The sequence below is a fragment of the Chlamydotis macqueenii genome, chromosome 3 (assembly GCF_036417535.1).
Source record: "Chlamydotis macqueenii isolate bChlMac1 chromosome 3, bChlMac1.mat, whole genome shotgun sequence".
NCBI lineage: Eukaryota > Metazoa > Chordata > Aves > Otidiformes > Otididae > Chlamydotis > Chlamydotis macqueenii.
In genome coordinates, this window is record NC_141558.1 from 120467418 (window position 1) to 120485579 (window position 18162).

Sequence of the window (18162 nt, forward strand, 5' to 3'; positions counted from 1 at the left end):
CTAGCTTGAAGTCAGGTTAAAAGAGCAATAAAGGCAAGGTTTCCCCTTTTGGATGAAAGGAGAGTTAAGGCAGTTCAGACTAAGCTAAGTACTCAGTATAGTACTGAGCCATGTCCACTGCAGCTATATGTGGAAATGATACAGAAATGTACAGTGAAAGGCACTGGCTTCCCTGAGGGACTCTGAAAGGTACCAACAAAAAGTTATGCCCACTTCAGAAGAGTCAGAGAAATGCCTGCAGAGAGATTATACCACTTCAAATCAAATACTCTGAACCACAAATTCTGTGTTCAGATAGTTTACTTACAGGTTTGCCTTAACAAAGCATTGCTGCTTCATTCTCACAGGATCACTATAAGTCAAAGCACGAGGGTGAAATCCAATATCCTCTATTATTTGTTAATGAACAAAACAGATTAGAAGGTTTTTTTTGGAAAGAAAACAACCCTGGACAACGGAACAGTATCCAAACAGGGATTCTACCATAGACAAATTGCCCAAAAAGGTAGGCTTGGATAGATCTGTCCACTGTATGCAAAAATTGCTTGAGGACAATCAAGTAGTAAGATTGGGTCACACACCATACCTAGAGTAGAATCATAGAATCATAGAATGGTTAGGGTTGGAAGGGACCTTTAAAGGCCATCTAGTCCAACCCCCCTGCAAGGAGCAGGGACATCCCCAACCAGATCACGTTGCTCAGAGCCTCATCCAGCCTGGCCTTGAACGTTTCCAGAGATGGGGCATCCAGCACCTTTCTGGGCAACCTGTTCCGGTGTTCTATAACCCGCATCGTAAAAAATTTTTTCCTAATTTCTGATCTAAATCTACTCCCCTCTATTTTAAAACTATTACCTCTCGTCCTATCGCAACAGGCCCTACTAAACAGCCTTTCCCCATCTTTCCTGTAGGCCCCCTTGAGGTACTGGAAGACCGCTATCAGGTCTCCCCGGAGCCTCCTCTTCTCCAGGCTGAACAGCCCCAACTCTCTCAGCCTGTCCTCACAGGACAGGTGCTCCAGCCCTTTTATCATCTTTGTGGCCCTCCTCTGGACCTTCTCCAACTGGTCCATGTCCTTCTTGTGTTGGGGACTCCAGAACTGGACACAGTACTCCAGGTGGGGTCTCACCAGGGCAGAGTAGAGGGGGAGAATCACCTCCCTCGACCTGCTGGCCACACTTCTCTTGATGCAGCCCAGGATGTGGTTGGCCTTCTGGGCCGTGAGGGCGCAAGGTTGCCCAGAGAGGTGGTTGGTTCCCCATCCCTGGAAACATTCAAGGCCAGGTTGGATGAGGCTCTGAGCAACCTGTTCTAGTTGGGGATGTCCCTGCTCCTTGCAGGGGGGTTGGACTAGATGACCTTTGAAGGTCCCTTCCAACCCTAGTCATTCTATGATTCTATGAAACAAAAATATGATTATGCTTAAGGTTCAGATTATCATTTATGTTTTGACTGGAATGTCAAATCTTTAAAGTGCCCCCACTCAGGTGTGCCACACCACATAGATTATTTGCATTAAAACTGAATGTAACCTCTAGGGCATTAAACTTACACAAGAATGGAAAATATTTGACATAGGCATTCCTGCACTGCCAGGAGAAAGGATCACAGACCACAGAATTTTGAAAGATTTTTATTTTCTGTGGAAGCAATTCCAAAAATCTGACTGCTTAGTTTGCAAAGCAGAACTGAATTATTTTGAAATTCCATATATGTCCTTGTGTCTCTGTAGCGAACAAGAGCTAAGCGTTACCAACTTTTTCCTGTGTAACAAACCTCAGTAGAACAATGTGGCAGCTTGCATTCCTACACAAAAAATTGCAACTCTATCCTCATTTCCTAAGATCCATCTCAGTCCCACACAGCCCTCAAATCTGCTTCTGATATGTTAAGAGACATACTGCAGAGGAAACCACATTTCCCCAGAAACACTATAGCCCAATTTTGGATTTGTAAAGAAAACTGTAAAATTTAAGTATATTCTTGAAGAATGTATGACAAAATGGATTAAAGCACTCTTACTAACCCTGATGAACAGAACAAGGGCGCTGCAAACAGTTACCAAAAAAAGGTTATGCCAGCATTCTCCTGATGGGAGTATGGTAAGAAGCTGGCATGACAAGCACTGCTGCTCTTGTTTTAACTAAATGTATTTCATTTCAGGGTACTACATGTTAGTCAATACACATATTGGCTGTGAAATGATTAATGTTTCCACAGCTATCTGCTTGCCACTCCTATTTCTTTGCTATTTGAAAAAAAAGGAAGGGGAAAAAAACCTAAAAATCAGCTCCTTCCTTTGAGATTGCAGCTGCTTACAGGACAGATCTACATCTTCCTCTCCTTGCACCATTCCTTCCCCTCGGTTCCTTGCCTTTATCCCAGGTGAGATCACCTGCCACAGACTCAACCCATCCACCTTTCACCTCCTCTTGCCTTTCTCTCTCTAGCCTGTGGCTATGGCGGCTCCCCGAAGGAGCTCGGCACTCCCCTGACCTAGTTCTCACAGTTCATTTTGCTCCCTCAGGCAGCTCCACCTCACTCCACCCCAGCACCACCACGCTGCTGAACGCAGCTCGCTTCTTGGGACAACCCTGCAAGCCAGACTCTCCAGTTCAACCACTGCTTTATCTCACTCCTCCATTTCCGCCCTGACTAGCCAATTGTCACTTGTGAGAGAGCTTTTTATCCCTTCCATTGACTGATACGGATTTTACTGACCTTGACTTGAAAGTGAGAAGGAGTTGCAAAAGTTCAACTATGATTCGTTGTCCCTGATATTGCCACTTGAATAATGAAAAATTGTGCCAGGCAGGTATGTCTTTTTCACAAGTCTACTTTTCTCACAACAGATGTGAAAGTGGGACCTAAACCAAACTGTTTATTTATAATTGTAATCTGCTTGGCTTATGAAATACATGGCTTTGTATCTAGCTGATGAGTAATCTGAATACACGAAACTAATCAGTATCAGATAAATTAGACATTATGCAGCTCGAGAATTAATTTTCCTATCCAAAAGTGACCAGTATCCATTCATAAGGACCTATTTCTGGCAGCTGTAGGGACATCCTTCCCTTCAAATGTCTTGCATGTGTGTGTAGTCTGGATTTTTTTTCTACAATTTAATTATCTTTTCAAAACACAGAATGTTTCAGAGGTCTGACAACATTCTTACCTACTTATTTGTTAAAACAGTCTTGTTTATGAACCCTGCTACATGTTACATGTTGAACAACACGGGCCGAAAAAACCTCCAAAATCACAAACTCCTGTTCATTTTTTCAATGATCTGTCAGAACATGTGAATAGATAAAGTGCAGATGTGTCTGCTTGTTTTAACAATGGCTAAATGAGGCTAATAAAGAAACAAGGCTCCAGCAGTTTTTTCAAGTCAAGAAAAAAGTTCTTTGTCCAATAGCACAGAAAGTAATAGTGGTTCATTTGTCTCTAACATCAGGTTCAAGAAATTGTGCCAGAAGATTTATCATCAGACTTGACAACTCTGTTTATCATCGTGATCTCACAAATAAAGCTGTTTCCTATTCCAAGAAAGTATAGTTGGCAAATAAGATTGCTTACACATGATCAATGCTCATCTCTCATACCTTTGCTGAAATACTGCATTGCAAACCCCGTGTGAGTCCCGTGGAAAATGGCTGGGTTTTTTTTGGCTGCACAGCTAAGCGGGCACATAGCCCAGCCTAGAATGCAACACACTGTGCAATAGTGACTAATGTAGCCCTGAAATGTTAGCTATAAGCCAGGAGGATGTATGGGGCTGGAAAAAAGGAAGATAGGAATACGCAGCAAACAGCGAAGTCTGCAAACAAATTATTGGCAGTCAACAATGGTGGTTACTTATTGAGAAATGTCAGGGTGCACAGATAAATTTATTAGCTTCCCCAGCAAACAATCACTTAAAATAACAAGAACACTAAAGAAGCCTCAAACTTTCCTCTGCCAGTCTTTTAGACTACATTTTTAAGGCAGAAGCCTTCCTTGGATATCTGGTTAAAAGCTCTTTAACAGGCTTTTCACACTACTTAGGTTATTCTATGTGTAGTCTTGAAAAACAAAATATTCTCATTATGATTGCCTAAATCTCAAGGAAGACGTAATTAAAGGGCCCTAAAATGCTTAACCATCAACCTTCAGGCCAAGCAGACTGTCACAAGCCCAAGAAACTACCTGTCACAGAGTGAGAGGTTTGCATCCGCTCCATTGTGTGCTGATGTCCTGAACTACAGCTCCCACTAGAACATCATTGCTGAGTAGGTGAGATATTTGGTGAACACGAGGTGGATTGAATCTTGCAGCCTTTGTGAATGGCGTAAACACCAGCCAGATGACAATGATGAGTTTGAATTTGCTCACCTTTGGACCAGTCTCTTCTAAAAATGAAGAACTGATGCATTACTGAATTAGAACTGAATTAAAAAACAGGGAGTGTAACATTTAACTTGAACTCAAGTTTCATCTGTAGATAAACTGAGGAGAGGAGAAAGGTCCCACTAGAAATGAGACCAAGATACACTTTTCCATCCTGACTTACTAGCAGCAACTAGTACAAGAGACAGGTCAACTGCTTTACACAATACTGGTAAGAAATCATTGATATTTGAAAAAGCAGGAAGACTTTGTTGAAAACCCCTGTGAATGAAAGTACACTTAATAGATACTGCTCTTATGTGTACCAAGCATTTTACAAGAAGTAAACAAAGTCTTCATCTCAGAAAGTTTACAGACTAAATAAATTCCAGAGAAATGCAATGATAAGATATGCATCATGCAGAAAAGAGTTAGAGCAGAAGTAAACAGAGCACTGTGAACTCTGGGAATAATAAATTCTAGGTTTCTACGTGTGTCTCATGTTGACTGACTTTTGTGTCAAACGAAGCAACACACTGATAAACTTCCTCCTTATTTGGGACATAGATCAAATCTCCTTTCTCCTTTTCTCCAGGGTGCTGGAAGAATGATTTCACACTGCAGCTTCTCTTTCAACAGGGAATGTGCGGGGCCCTTCTCCTGTTGCCCAGACGCCTACTTTAAGGAAAGAGTGGATGGTGCTTTTGTCAAATCTGACTGAAAATGGCTGACTAGTTCACAAGTTGTTAAGGAGTTGACAGACAGATAGTATCATTAAATAAGTCTTGTTTCTACAGGAAACAAAGTCAAAACCAACTGAGATTGTATAATGCTACCATGCTGAAGGAACAAACTGTAGGTGTTTAGGGCTTCCCCCCCCCGTCATACAACACTCCCCTTCCCCAAGCACAGATATTTTTGACACCTATGAAGTGTTCAGCAGGGAATAAAAATAAGCATGCCTACCTGACGTTTTAAGAATAAGTTGTCATTGAATAAAATTTTGTTTCCTGTAAATGTTAACATCTTTATAACAAAATCACAAGATTACAAAGGTTCATTTCTTATCAAGTTCATACTGAAACAGTCAAAAGAGCCAAAGTTTCCGATATTAATACTGACAAAATCAAATCAAGTCATGGTTCACTTCACATAAACTCATGTAATTTTTAGCCAACATGCAAGACAAGTTTTCAAAAGGTCTCCAGTTATACTGAATCACAGATATAAAAAACGACTAATAGTACCTTATTTCTGCAAATTTAAAAATATTTTCCACCTATTTCTGCGTAAAGCAGATTTCTACCTTCTGATTCGCTTGATTTAATTATACTGTGCTGAAAGCATAAAGTAGTTGATGCCAACATTGTCAAAAGCATCAATTAATTGATACTTTGGGTTGGGGGTGAGATGGAAGCTGACAGAGCTCCATTTTTGATCTGTCACGCTTAGTAACACACTCTTGTTCATTACTAGCAGAGAGTCTGTTGACTTTCACTCTTGCATAACCTCCAGAGATGGATCTCTAATGAAAAAGCCACAGTGATTTCTTTACCAAATCAAAGAGGTGATGACAGGACTTCCTTTATACAGTGAGGCAATAAAGAAAAGAGATTTCTCTTGTCACAACAGAAATTTAGGAAGAGCCAAGGTGCTAATGAAGTGCAGATAAAAGCTTGATGGAAATGAACAGGTGAACCTCTGTGCTTGTGAAGACATTGTAGATGTAGGGAGATGGAAGGATCTTGTAGACATTACTTTATACTGAAAACTGCTGCTGTAACAAGTCCTCTGCTACTTTTCTACTCTGAGTACCAATGCCCAAGGGCCAGGACTTTGGGGCCAGCCTGCTCAGCTATCCATCCTTACAATAGACAGAAAAAAAGAACAGCCTCCTTGCAGCCCTTCTTGATCCTATATATCTCTGGTTAAAAACAGTAATCTTCTACAGAACTTTATTTCTTTACCTTTCACTAGTAAGCAAGTGAAGTGAGGAGGCAAATTAATTCCTTTTCAGGGATGCAGTAAGTTGCACCTCCTCTGAGACAAAAGGTTTAACACAAAGTGAAAGTGAATGTTATTAAGCTACTCCTCAGTTCTCAAAGCATATGTTTCCTCTCTCAGGACACAAACTTACTCATTATTTTGGCAAGTCTTACTAAGGCACACAGCACATCCAACATTTTACACTACCGCACGTCAACATACCAGTTCCATCAATATACATCTGAAAATAAAGACACATTGCAGAATTTATAAGTTTTCTATCCCTTGAAAACAAGTGTAGATTTTAAGAACAAGCAATTAGATTTAGCATATATCAACAGTGTACTCGTCGCCAAACGAAAATCAGTAATATTAACTTTTTCATTTAAAAGGTGTAGATTTTGGCAAATGCTCATTTTTGTTTTGGAATCTGTACTTGCTCCTGCTTGGTTATGGGTAAGAATTAGACTTTCGAAACAAAGGTTCTGAGTTCAACTTGAAGAGACACTGTTAGGAAATGTACTGAAAGCAAAAAATTGCTAATAGACAAGTTCCACCCACGTGGGATTTTTCCTAGATTATTTGCTTAACCTGTGATGAAACTAGGCTGTACACTCCACACAAAGCAGAATCTACTTTGTAATACCCCTTACATATTCACCCACAGATGCACCAATCCAATACTTAAAGGCTCATAAAAATGTCACTATTGGTTCTTTTATAACTTAAAGCAAGTGAAAAGAAATGAAGGGTGATGGCTCATTGTTGTGGTTTAACCCCAGTCAGCAATAGAGTACCACATAGCCACTCACTCTCACTCCCCCTCCCCAGGGGATGGGGGAAAGAATTGGGAAGAAAAGAAAACTCCTAGGCTGAGATAAAGACAGTTTACTAGGACAGCAAAGGAAGAGATAATACTGTGTATATATATAAGAATAACAATAGGAATAATAATTTTTTTAAAAGAAGGAAAAATAAAAATAAATTTACAAAACAAATGATGCACAATTTCTCACCACCCGACGACCAATACAGTCCATCCTGAGTAGCAACCACCGAACAAAAAAAAACCTGCAAAAGGTCCCGGAACGATTCTGAACAGTGAGAGAAAAGCGAGAGCTCACCAGCCTATCCCCACTTATATACTGAGCGTGATTGTTTATGGCATGGAATACTCACTGTGGCCACTTCGGGTCAACTGTTCTGGATATATCCCTCCCAACTTCCTGCACCTGCACATTAGCAAAATCTGGGAAGCCAAACAGTGTCCTCGGTCTCATTAGCAACAACATCAGTGTGTTTATCAACATTCTTCACATCCGAAATCCAAAACATGTCAGCTACTGAGAGGAAAATTAACTCCATCCCAGTCAAAACCAGGACATAGGTAAAGGGTGATTGTGATTAGAAGAGAGGAAAAGGGGTGGAGATTGCATCAAAACAGTTTTAAACAGGGTTTGGTTCCTTTGTGACCAAAACAAACAATTAAAAACCAAGAAGATTTCTCCCTTTGGGACTAGCACAACCTGGTACCTGCTAGAACCTCAGAAACAATCTTACCACCCACATATGCAAACAAAAAAAGCTGTTTATGTAACAATGATGCAAGAAAAAGGATTGCAGAGGAGAGCAATGCCTTATATAAAGAAGATATAACATCAAGAGAAATGCAGACACACATTTTGCGGCAGAGACAAAGTAAAATGTTCCCTTTGAGCATGCCTCATGTCAAGAAACTGCTGAAAATTCAAAAGCTCAAACTCATTAATTTACATGAACATGATCTTAAAAAGCTGGGAAAATATATTTTTCAAATGCTTTCTTGGACCATGAAATGCCTTCAACAAAAGCTTGTTCACATTGAACATTGTTTGGTGTTGGTATCTGTGTCTCACCTGTAACTTTGCGGTTGATCAGCAGATGACCTGAGATATGTTTGATCAGATCACAGGGCTGGGATTCTCTCAGGGAACAGATGAAAATGAGGTACAATGTGACAGGCACAGGTGGTCTTAAATTTATTTCTCAAGTTTTATTCCCTAGCCTTCAAGGTTCCCATCTAAATCTCTACCTTCACTGACACATGGCTGCTAGGACTGGGTGGAAACATCTGTATCCTGCCCTCTCCAGGCAGCGGCTTGTGTGATCTTTACAAATCTCAGGTGCACAAACACCTGATCGCAGCTACCTTTACCTTCCAGAAGTGCAACCTGGACACCCCAGTGGGAGAAATGTTCCTTTCAGAAAACAAACACAAAATTTTGCGGAGACACAAAAAATGGACAGAAAATTGAAATACAAGGACAGACTTCTTCCAGAATAGCTCCAAGAAGCTCAAGAATATACAAATGGCCATTGTAACTGCATGCTTTGTGACTGTGAGAAGGTTAGCCAGGTTGAAGTCTCAGATAGCTACATGTGAGTCATAGAGAGGGATGTATGGCAGCTCTTCAGTCCACATGAATCATCAGCAGCAACATGGAAGCAGAAACTCAAATGCAACTTCCTGAAGGAAGCAGACTGCAGCATGATGTCAGCTGAAATGGCTTTGAGTTTCAGCTCCTCATCACAAATTTGTCATTCCGTATACCTGTTGCTAAGTGAACAAATCCTCACTTCTTCATCAGCTGAGAGGGAAACCCAGATTTTTTGGAAGAGGGAGAAATGACAGAGCACATACCAAAGCCTATACTTGACAAAATAAATGAAGGAAAGTATACAGCTGCATAATTTCCAAAAAGACTGAGATGATCAGAAGAACATACAAGGCTTTGCTGTGTTACATCTACACTGGATGTTCTCCCAGAAATTAAAAATACTTGGGGAGGGAGAAATTCATGCGGCTAGAACAGGTTAAACGTTACTCTGTGCTGAGGACATGGGCATCTGCCCTAGAAATTCAGCTCTTCACCTTGTAGTTTTATACTAAAGGTATCTTGCTGAGTGTTATAGCTATCTGGCTTAATTAATACATCCTAAAGTGCTAAATTCTCCAGCTCTTCAGTCTGGCACACAATACTGCTGGTTCCTGCTGCCTGTTCTTCTCCTTAAATGACGTTTTTCTTCCCAATTCAACATCCATCCCACAATGACAACTCTCTCACATAATCACTCTCACAAACCCAGCAGGCTGGGGTGCAGCACGCGCAGAGCTGGGACCTGGCCATGGCAGAAGGGTTCCCATTCTCACAAAACTTCTGGCTTGGTTGCTTTCTAAAAGTGCTTTCTGTGGAAAAATTAGCTGCCAGGAATGGCAGGAATTCTCTAGCTGAGCCACTGGTCATTGTAGGGAAATTTAATTTTCTGTTTTGCTGGTTAATGCCACAGTCCTAGCCACAACAAAAGTTAATTTTCTTTAAAAAGAAATTAAAAAATAATAATCCATGAGAGAATTCATACATCTGTTGGCAGCCGAAACAGACCTGCATCCCTGTTTGTGTGCCTTTGCCTAGGTGCTGCTTTGGGGTAATGAAAGTAAGTTCACTTTTTGCATTTCATCCATGGTTTTGTGGTTTTTCCTGCATCCTGTCTGTGTCGGCTCACACAGAGACCCAGATAGTCCCTAAGCAGCCATTATCTTATCATTCTGCCCATTATATTAATGAACTTGCTTCTGCAATGGAACGCAGCCAGCTACGTCCCTCACCAGCAGAGCAGGTAGAAAACGCATATGACCTCACTTATTTCTGAAAGCTAGACTGCCACTTAGAGCTTCCAAAGGTAATTAATTCTCATGCTGAAGGGACATAAGTAGACAGGCAATGGGACTATAGCCACTTCACGGCTTTCTTTTACTAATTACCCCTACTGAGCAAGAATAAGCTACTTGCCAGGTAATTACCCACAGAAGCCCTACTGGGGTTCTGCATCAATTCTGTCCATTTTTAGATCACTGCAGCTGACTCACCAGAGAAAGGCTGCCTCCTTACAGTAAAGGGTCACAGACTCATTTAGACTGGATGGGCCCTCAGTTGGACTCTCATTCATCCTCGTGTTCAAAGTTAGATGAACACTAAATCTTGATTTTTTTTTTATTCCCCCCCTCCACCTCCATATATGAAACCTCTTCAGCCTCCAGGCAAAGTACAAACAATTAACCACTACCTTTGAGCCCAAGGATGCAGTCAGTTATTAACCCATTTAGCAGTCTACCCACCAACACCATAATGTCCTAAGTAGCATATAAGGATGGTATTGCTAAAATCAAGGTAGATGACATCCATCACTCTCCCCTCATTCACAAGTCTAGTCACTTCATCATAGAAGACAGTCAGTCAAATGTCATTTATGTTTGGTACATCCATGCTTGCTATTCCCAAACACTTTCTTCTCTATGCTCGCAGAAACAACCTTTACTAAAAATGATCTATCTTTTGAAGACAGGTGGAACATTTGCCATGCTTGAGTTATCAGAGATCTTGTTTGATACCCATAACCTTTCAAAAATGATATGACTACGACATCAGCCAGCACGCTTGGGTGCTTCCCTTCTGTCCCATGCGCTTGTATTGGGTTGAGATTTCTCAAGAGATTCATGACTCAATCTTCTTCCACTCCTGGTAGTTTGGCAACAGAGAGGCTTGGAAGACTCTGTGGGTGAAGACTGAGGCAAAGAAAGCATGGAGAACCTCAGCCTCACCTCTGTCTGCAGTCACTAAGTCACCCACCCCATTCAGCAATGAGCCACGTTTGCTGTGTTCATTCATTTCCTACTAATGTAGCAGTAAAGGCTCTTCTTGCTTCCCTTGATGTCCCTTGCAAACATTGACTCCATATCTTTGGTTTTGCTAACACCATCCCTACATGCCTCTGTGTTTCAAAATTCCACTTTTGTAGCCCATTCCTGCTTGTACTTCTTGTATACTGCTTTTTTGGACTGGAGCTCAATCATCGGTTATCTGTTAGCTAAGCTGGTCTCCTGATACATTTACTTGTTTTCATGAGTACAAGGACAAGCTGTTCTTGTGCTAAGAGGAGGCTGTCCTTAAAGACCTGACATGCTAAGTCTTTCAAGCCAAAGCAAATCAATACATGCTATTTTTGTCAGGGCTCAAACTTTCAAAATTTAATTATCTGAATTTAGAGATTTCAGGATAGTTCATGTGCTCACAGGGTAGTGACTCCAGCTCTACTGGAAACTTACTTATTACGCGATGTGAAAAATCTCTAGCCTTCCATGTAAAGTCTCATGCAGCACACTTAAAGCATTGCTACAAGAGTCATTGACTGTTATGTGTGCCACACACATAACACTGGCCACATCTCAGTTTGCAGAAAGATGTCTTCAACATTTCCTGCTTCCAATGCATTGAGCTCATCACATAGCAAGGCAGATGACAGAAACAAGGGTGTGGATCTGAGACCTGTGATTATTAGCTGAGAGTGCTGGTGCAAAGCAATGAGTTTCCGGGGCTAGAAACCAGGGAGAAGAGAAGGCAGGAACTGTGGATGAGGAGGTCGTCTGTGGTACAGCTGAAGCAACAGGCATAGTAATGGGTAGAGAACTCTGACCAGAAACCAGTTCTCATTATCTTCTTCTTGTCACTACACCTATGAAAAACAGAGGGCTTGTAGAGATTGCACTTTCTGCTAACATGTGCACAATGGATCAGGTCCAAAAGGCTTAGGTGCTGCAGGTGAAACAGGCTGGGGCCAATGAAGTCCTCTTTCAGTTTGTTTTTACCCAGAGAAATACCAAAAAAAAAGAAGGTATTTCAGAAAAAAAAAAAAAAGGATTCTGCTGGTAGATCATTAGGGTTGCACAGCTGAGGCTGGAAACATTTGGAAAGGCTGTAGTCTGATCAGCCTTAACCATCTCTCCTTTCTCTTCTCTTATTAATAAGCCTTATCACATGACTCTAATTGTGGCAATTAGCTTATTTTTTTCCCCACAGGACTCATTAACATTTATATTGAGTTGGATCTAAAACACCCCAGTTACCCTAACTACTGCAAAAACACATGAAGTCAGTTTTATCTATACATGTGAGAGGCCGGACCACAAAGAAATTACAGGGGGTGTTTACAAGAAAATTATTGCTATGAGAACAGTTGCATGGCATATTCCTTTCATTACTCTCTTTTTAAACAGTCAATGTTTTCTTGAAGATCTTCATTAGGGAGTAAGTGACATTGTAGTGCAAAAAGGAGAGAAAGAAAAGCAGGGGAGCCAAAAGCATGGAAGGGACTGAGACTGGCTGCTGGAGTACTGAATCCATAGTGAAGTAGAACACTTAAGAAGGAAGTCCAGATGTCATGGGAGAGAGGGTAAATATAATCAGTTCTGAATTTTAGACCCCCAAAATGCTGGAGGCTATCACATTTTCAGGCTATCAGATAAGTGGGGTAGATATTACCAGGTTTGACCACAGTCTGGGCTCTTTTTTGCTTCCAGAAAGGAGCTTGAAAGCCCTGGAAAAGGCTGTAGTCTTGTTCACTGCAAGTTTCTTCCAAACTATGGCCATTCTCAGTACAGAACAAGAAAAAAAAAATTGTAATAGCTTTATACTGTCTTAGAGGCTCTCTAAGACATCCAAGGAAATGATCTATCAAATAAATAAAATTGTTGCATGTGTACCGTAGGAAAAAAAATGTCTCCACTGGACAAATATATTTATTGTTTTAAAAATCCAATGTCCCCTGCAACTGTCACCCAATCAACAGCAATATAACAGTGAAAGAAACCATCACTAGGAAAATACCTTCTCCTGGCTATTACAGTTACATAAAAAAAATAGGTTAGCTATTGCATTGTGCTTTGGATAAAGGCAAGTCCAGGCTACAGGTTCTGGAAGAACACAAAGTGTCTACCTGTGTTATAAGCACTAATGAAATGAAGACATGGCCCATGACCCATCTCCCAAAGCTTAGGTCTTACTGTGGCCCAACTTCCAATGAATGGAAGTTCAGGATGCAGCATGGTTGTGGGGACGTGGCTAGGCCTGGTCTAACTCCTGCACAGGAGTCTGTGCTATCAGCTAGAACTGAGTGAGTCAGGCTTAAAACAATCACAGAAGATATTCAAACAAGCAGTCCCACCCCAAAGTGGGACACTCTTCCACAAAAGCAACAGCTTCTCTTCTGGTAGGATGCTTCACTGCTTATCGCTCAGCTACCTCCTTTCCTGTCTTTGGTATGCCACAGATTGCTAGAAACAAACGCAGCCTCCCTACTCCCCCACATTTGATCATCCCTAATTACCTTCCACAACCCATTAAACAAAATCCTTTCTCCAGAAACCTGGGGGTTTTGCTGTATCAGAATCGCTTCTCTATTTCTGTCATGCATGCAGACACACAAAATGTTTTTACATCATTAAGATGCAAAACACATTGTTCTTGAGCCAGTAGTTTCAAATGCGGTGTTTCCAAAGCCAGCATTTCCTGAAGCCAGTGCTTCCTGTGGGCTCTCTAGACAAAAAAAGGTTTACGGAGCTGATTTCTGCAAAGCCTGATGTTCCAGTTGGTCAATTGTGTGCAGCTATTGCCACATATTCCTGGCTTAGAAGCCTTCCCTGTGCCATGCCCTCACTGCAGCCTCTGCATCACCAGTTGCCTCTCTCAAACCAGAACACGTCTCCCTCCTCCCCTCCTTGTAAAGTAACACAGCTGTAACTAACCCCAAGAGTTTCAGAACTGCCACAGGTCTCAAGTGCTAGAACCAGCATCAGTCATATTCCCTAAATATCCTAGCACCGTATTTCCCCTCCTATGTAAGATGTTTAATGGTGAATTAATTTACTGAATATGCAGTAAAATATATATGCATACCTGTGTGCATGTCAGAATGTTCGGGGAAGTCAGGGCAAGGTGGAGAAAGAGCAAAAGGGGAGGAAGGGAGGAGGATGACTGCAATTATGACAAACCTGGGTCTGGTTCCTGCACAGGCTTCCTTATGGACCCAGCTGCCATATTCCCTTGCTCCTCAGAGCCCAGTTGTAAAGTGGGAAGCACACCTCAGTGAGGTGTTGCAAATATAAACACAATGGAAGCCTGTGTGAAGTTGCACACCTACAGCAATAAACCGTGTAAACAGATCAGATAGGAAGGAACAGTATCTGTTCTTGTAAAATAGGATAAAGCATAAGTACCAAACAGGGTGAGGCAGCTAGGGCGGGGAAACAGACCAGACAGGAATGGGGAGATTCCTGCCAGGAATGAGATTCCTGGTTCATGCCGGACTCTTGTCTGTTATTGTTTCCTTCTTTCCCAATCTGTGTTTGAAGTAGGAAGAGAGGGGAAATAGTATGTAATTCAGAACACAGTGCTAGACCCACGCTTACCAAATCTGCCTTCGATAAGCCTCCTGAACTTTCTACGGCTTCGCTTCCTCACCACTTCCACAGCCATGGATGGTATTTACCAGTGGTTCAGTGTTTCTTTCACGTGTTGCACAGCAGCGTAAAACCCCTTCTCCTCCAAGCATATGGTGCTTGTAAGACTTCAGTAATCTAGCAGGTACTCACATTTCCTTCATTTCTTTGCCATCTCTTTCAGGCCAATCTTTATTCCTTTTTGCTCACTCTCAGTGATATTCTACTTTACTTCTCTAACCATGTCTTTCCTATTAAGGAGGAAATCCTAGTTAAGTCCCTCGGGGAGTCTACTGCTTTCAAAACTGTTCATACGCAGCAGGTTAATGATAATTGAGGGGCAAAACTTAGTTCTTGAAATTTGTTGTTCAAACAGAAACCAAAGATTTCAGACACCATTGTGGCAAATAGCTAATATACAGAATGATAAGGAGATACATGTGATATATAAAAGGATGCTAGATTAGATTTGCTTCCTGATTTCTTGAAGCAAATCTCAAGAAAGGCCTTTTCAATCATTGCACAAGCATTTTTGCTTTCCTCATCCTACACAAGCCAATGATTGGGGAACACCCATACCAAGGGAGACACTGCAAGCTGTTAAGGGGAAGACGTTCATTAAGCATGACACTGGGCGTGCCTTCATTAGAGTGCTAGGTGCATGACAGACCCATTTATGGAAAGATATAAGATAGCAGTTTATTTGTAAAACAGCGGAGCCCTTGCCACAGTCATCATGTAAAGCTTTCAACAGGGATGATCAGGTGAGTACTCAGGCTCTAAAAGCAACCTTCTCCATCTCCTTCTCACCATCATACCCCGCTATAAACCTAGTCTTTTTCCAGTCACTACAAGACTTTCTACTAATGACCACATCAAGATCCAGAATTAGGACACTTCAAGACAGACAGTATGTTCCCAGGTAGAACAAGTATCACAGACAGACAACATTTAAGATTTGGACTCTTTTGGCAACAGCATACCTTTGGTTTTGTGGTTCATTCTTTAGGATGCTACATGCCAAGAGTTCTACTAAATGTTCACGTAAAATGAGAAACACTGGTTTCAAAGAGAACAGATTGAGAAAACAGTAGGTAATTTGACTTGGATTTTAAGCAGTACAAGACTGGAGAGCAGGCATCAGTAACGTCCAGGCATCAGTTAAACCAACCTTGCAGTAATGTAAGCATCAAGAAAAGACAGCTTCCCCTGCCTACATTTTTTTGGTTATACTTGTACAGCAATGAATTACACTTTAAAAGCCACTCCTCACACATTTTAAGTTGATAAAACAGCTTTCCACTAGTGATTAATACATCACAAAGTCAACTCCACCATTGGTTAAGCTTTAGAAGGAAACTACTACCTTTCAGCATGCATGTGTTTGTTATGTTTGATATAAACTAGAGGCTAATCAGTCCACGAGACGAACAGCATGTTGCATGAGTATTCACAACTGCCACTGCAGTTTAGGACGACAGAAAAAAAGGCAGCTTCCATTCCCAAAGTTATAAAACTTAACACACAAGCCTAATATCCATACAACCTGTTCAATGGAGACTAAGACCGCCATAAAACTAGCTTAATAAGTAATGATGCAATTTCCCACTTGTTTTCAATATTGAGGCAATTAGGGTAAACAGTTAAACCTTACCTTCATTCCTTTAGAAATTCCATTTTTCTTATAGATTCCACTTTTTAAGAGGTTATTCTGTTTCTGATGATGATGATGTAAATGTCCATTGCAGACAGCACTGGGATTAGCCATCTGTTTAAATTAGTCAGATTCTCAGTTCTTAAGGGTGTCTCAGGTCTTTCCACTGTAAAAAAAAGACAGGAGGATGAGTAGATAAAGTTCTTGGTTAAGGCCTGAAAGATATCCAACTGGTCTGTCAGGATTTTCCGGGATGAGAGAAGGATCTATCTTTTGCAATATCTTAGAAACTTAAAACTGTTTCTTCCATACACCTTCAACCCCGGCAAGCTAGAAAGCAAAATACATAGTAGGAGATGTGCTCTTAAAATCTCTGAAAAACACTCCTCATTGCTGGCTACTGTATGAAGACGGCTTCTATGAGTCAACAAGACTGCTGCAGCTATCAAGAAGTGGGTGGATTCAGAGGCGGAGACACTTAAAGATATATTACCTCTTAAATATCTCCCATTAAATATTTTTTTTTTCATTATTACCCTCAAGGTAGAGCTATGTTACTCCATTTAGAGTAGAATAGTAAAATGTTTCAAAAATGTTAACAGAGTAATCTTTAAAATTACATGGTTCATCTTGCTAAGAGTATATTGGCTGAAAAAAAAAAAGTATTATTTCGCTGAGTAGAACAGAACACATTTTTTTTTCCTTTTTATTTCTTTTAATCTCTCCTTATATAAGTGGTATAATAGACACAACATTAACCCTGCAAGAAAAAGGAAAGCAATTTAGTTTTAAAATGAAATTTTATCTAGAGCTGGAAACAATATATTTGGTCCTATCCTGCAGATGTGTGCAGAAGTGTTTACTAGAGTGATCTCTCCCTTTAAACTCAGTTTGGTCAGTAATGGGATAAAGGGCATACTATTTTAATTAATGAGAAATAGACTTTTATAAAGTTGATTAATTTGTTTTAAAACAAGTCAGGCTTTAATCACATGTGAAACTACTAAGCAGGGCTAACATAACTCCTTGTTTTTAAGACAAGAGTTTATTGACTGTGGAAATACTCACATATATTGTCTTTGCTGGACTAAATTCTCATGTTTCAGATTTTAGTGATAAAACAAAAGTACAGGCATCTCTGGCAGCATTTGACAGAATCCCTTCCTCTCAAAATAATTAAAATCAGTGTGGAGACAGATTAAAGGAAAGCTGTATTATAATATCCATTTTGGAAAACAGTAAGGATGAAAGGCTGGGAGAATAAAAATACTTCGAGGGTTTTAATTAGAAAAAATTACTATGTCATTTTGGCAATGAAATGTAAGTGATATACAGAAAAAGCAGCCTACAGCTTGAGCATGTGGAATGCAGGAGATTAAATGTTAAATGAACCACTGAAAATATACAGGTAAACACATTGCATTGAGTTTGAAAACTCGTCTTAGACGTGTATTGACTTGCTAAAATGTACTTTCTCCTTTGAAGTAATTTGCAAAGTGGCATATCTTCAATGTGTTGGAAAACTTTTGGTCTCTACATAAGAGACTTGAACTGAACTGTGTTTAAAATAAATATCTGTGCATCTTCCCTTCTGCATTTCACCTCATTTCATACCACCCTCTAGTCTGCAGAGACTTCCATTAAGATCTGTAGAAAACCTCCATGATATGCTATCGAGTAGCATAACTGAAAAAGCAGTCCATCTCTAACTAGGTTTGATTTTTATATCTTTGGAAAGAAGCCCTTGACTTGCATATTGCAATTCATAAGACAGTAGTAGTTTAGGTCAAGAAAATATCCCCTTAACTGACTGAAATGACACAGAAACAGTAAAATACCA

General features: G+C 40.6%; 1 protein-coding gene across 1 annotated transcript in view; it reads right to left on the minus strand.

Annotated features, from left to right (window-relative positions):
* Nucleotides 1–16436, minus strand: part of SPTLC3 (serine palmitoyltransferase long chain base subunit 3) — a 112977-nt gene extending 96541 nt beyond the window's left edge. The window contains exon 1 of the mRNA XM_086744678.1: nucleotides 16323–16436. Within this exon, the coding sequence (XP_086600804.1) occupies nucleotides 16323–16436 (114 nt within the window). The remainder of the gene's footprint in view (nucleotides 1–16322) is intronic.
* Nucleotides 16437–18162: the final 1726 nt, after the last annotated feature.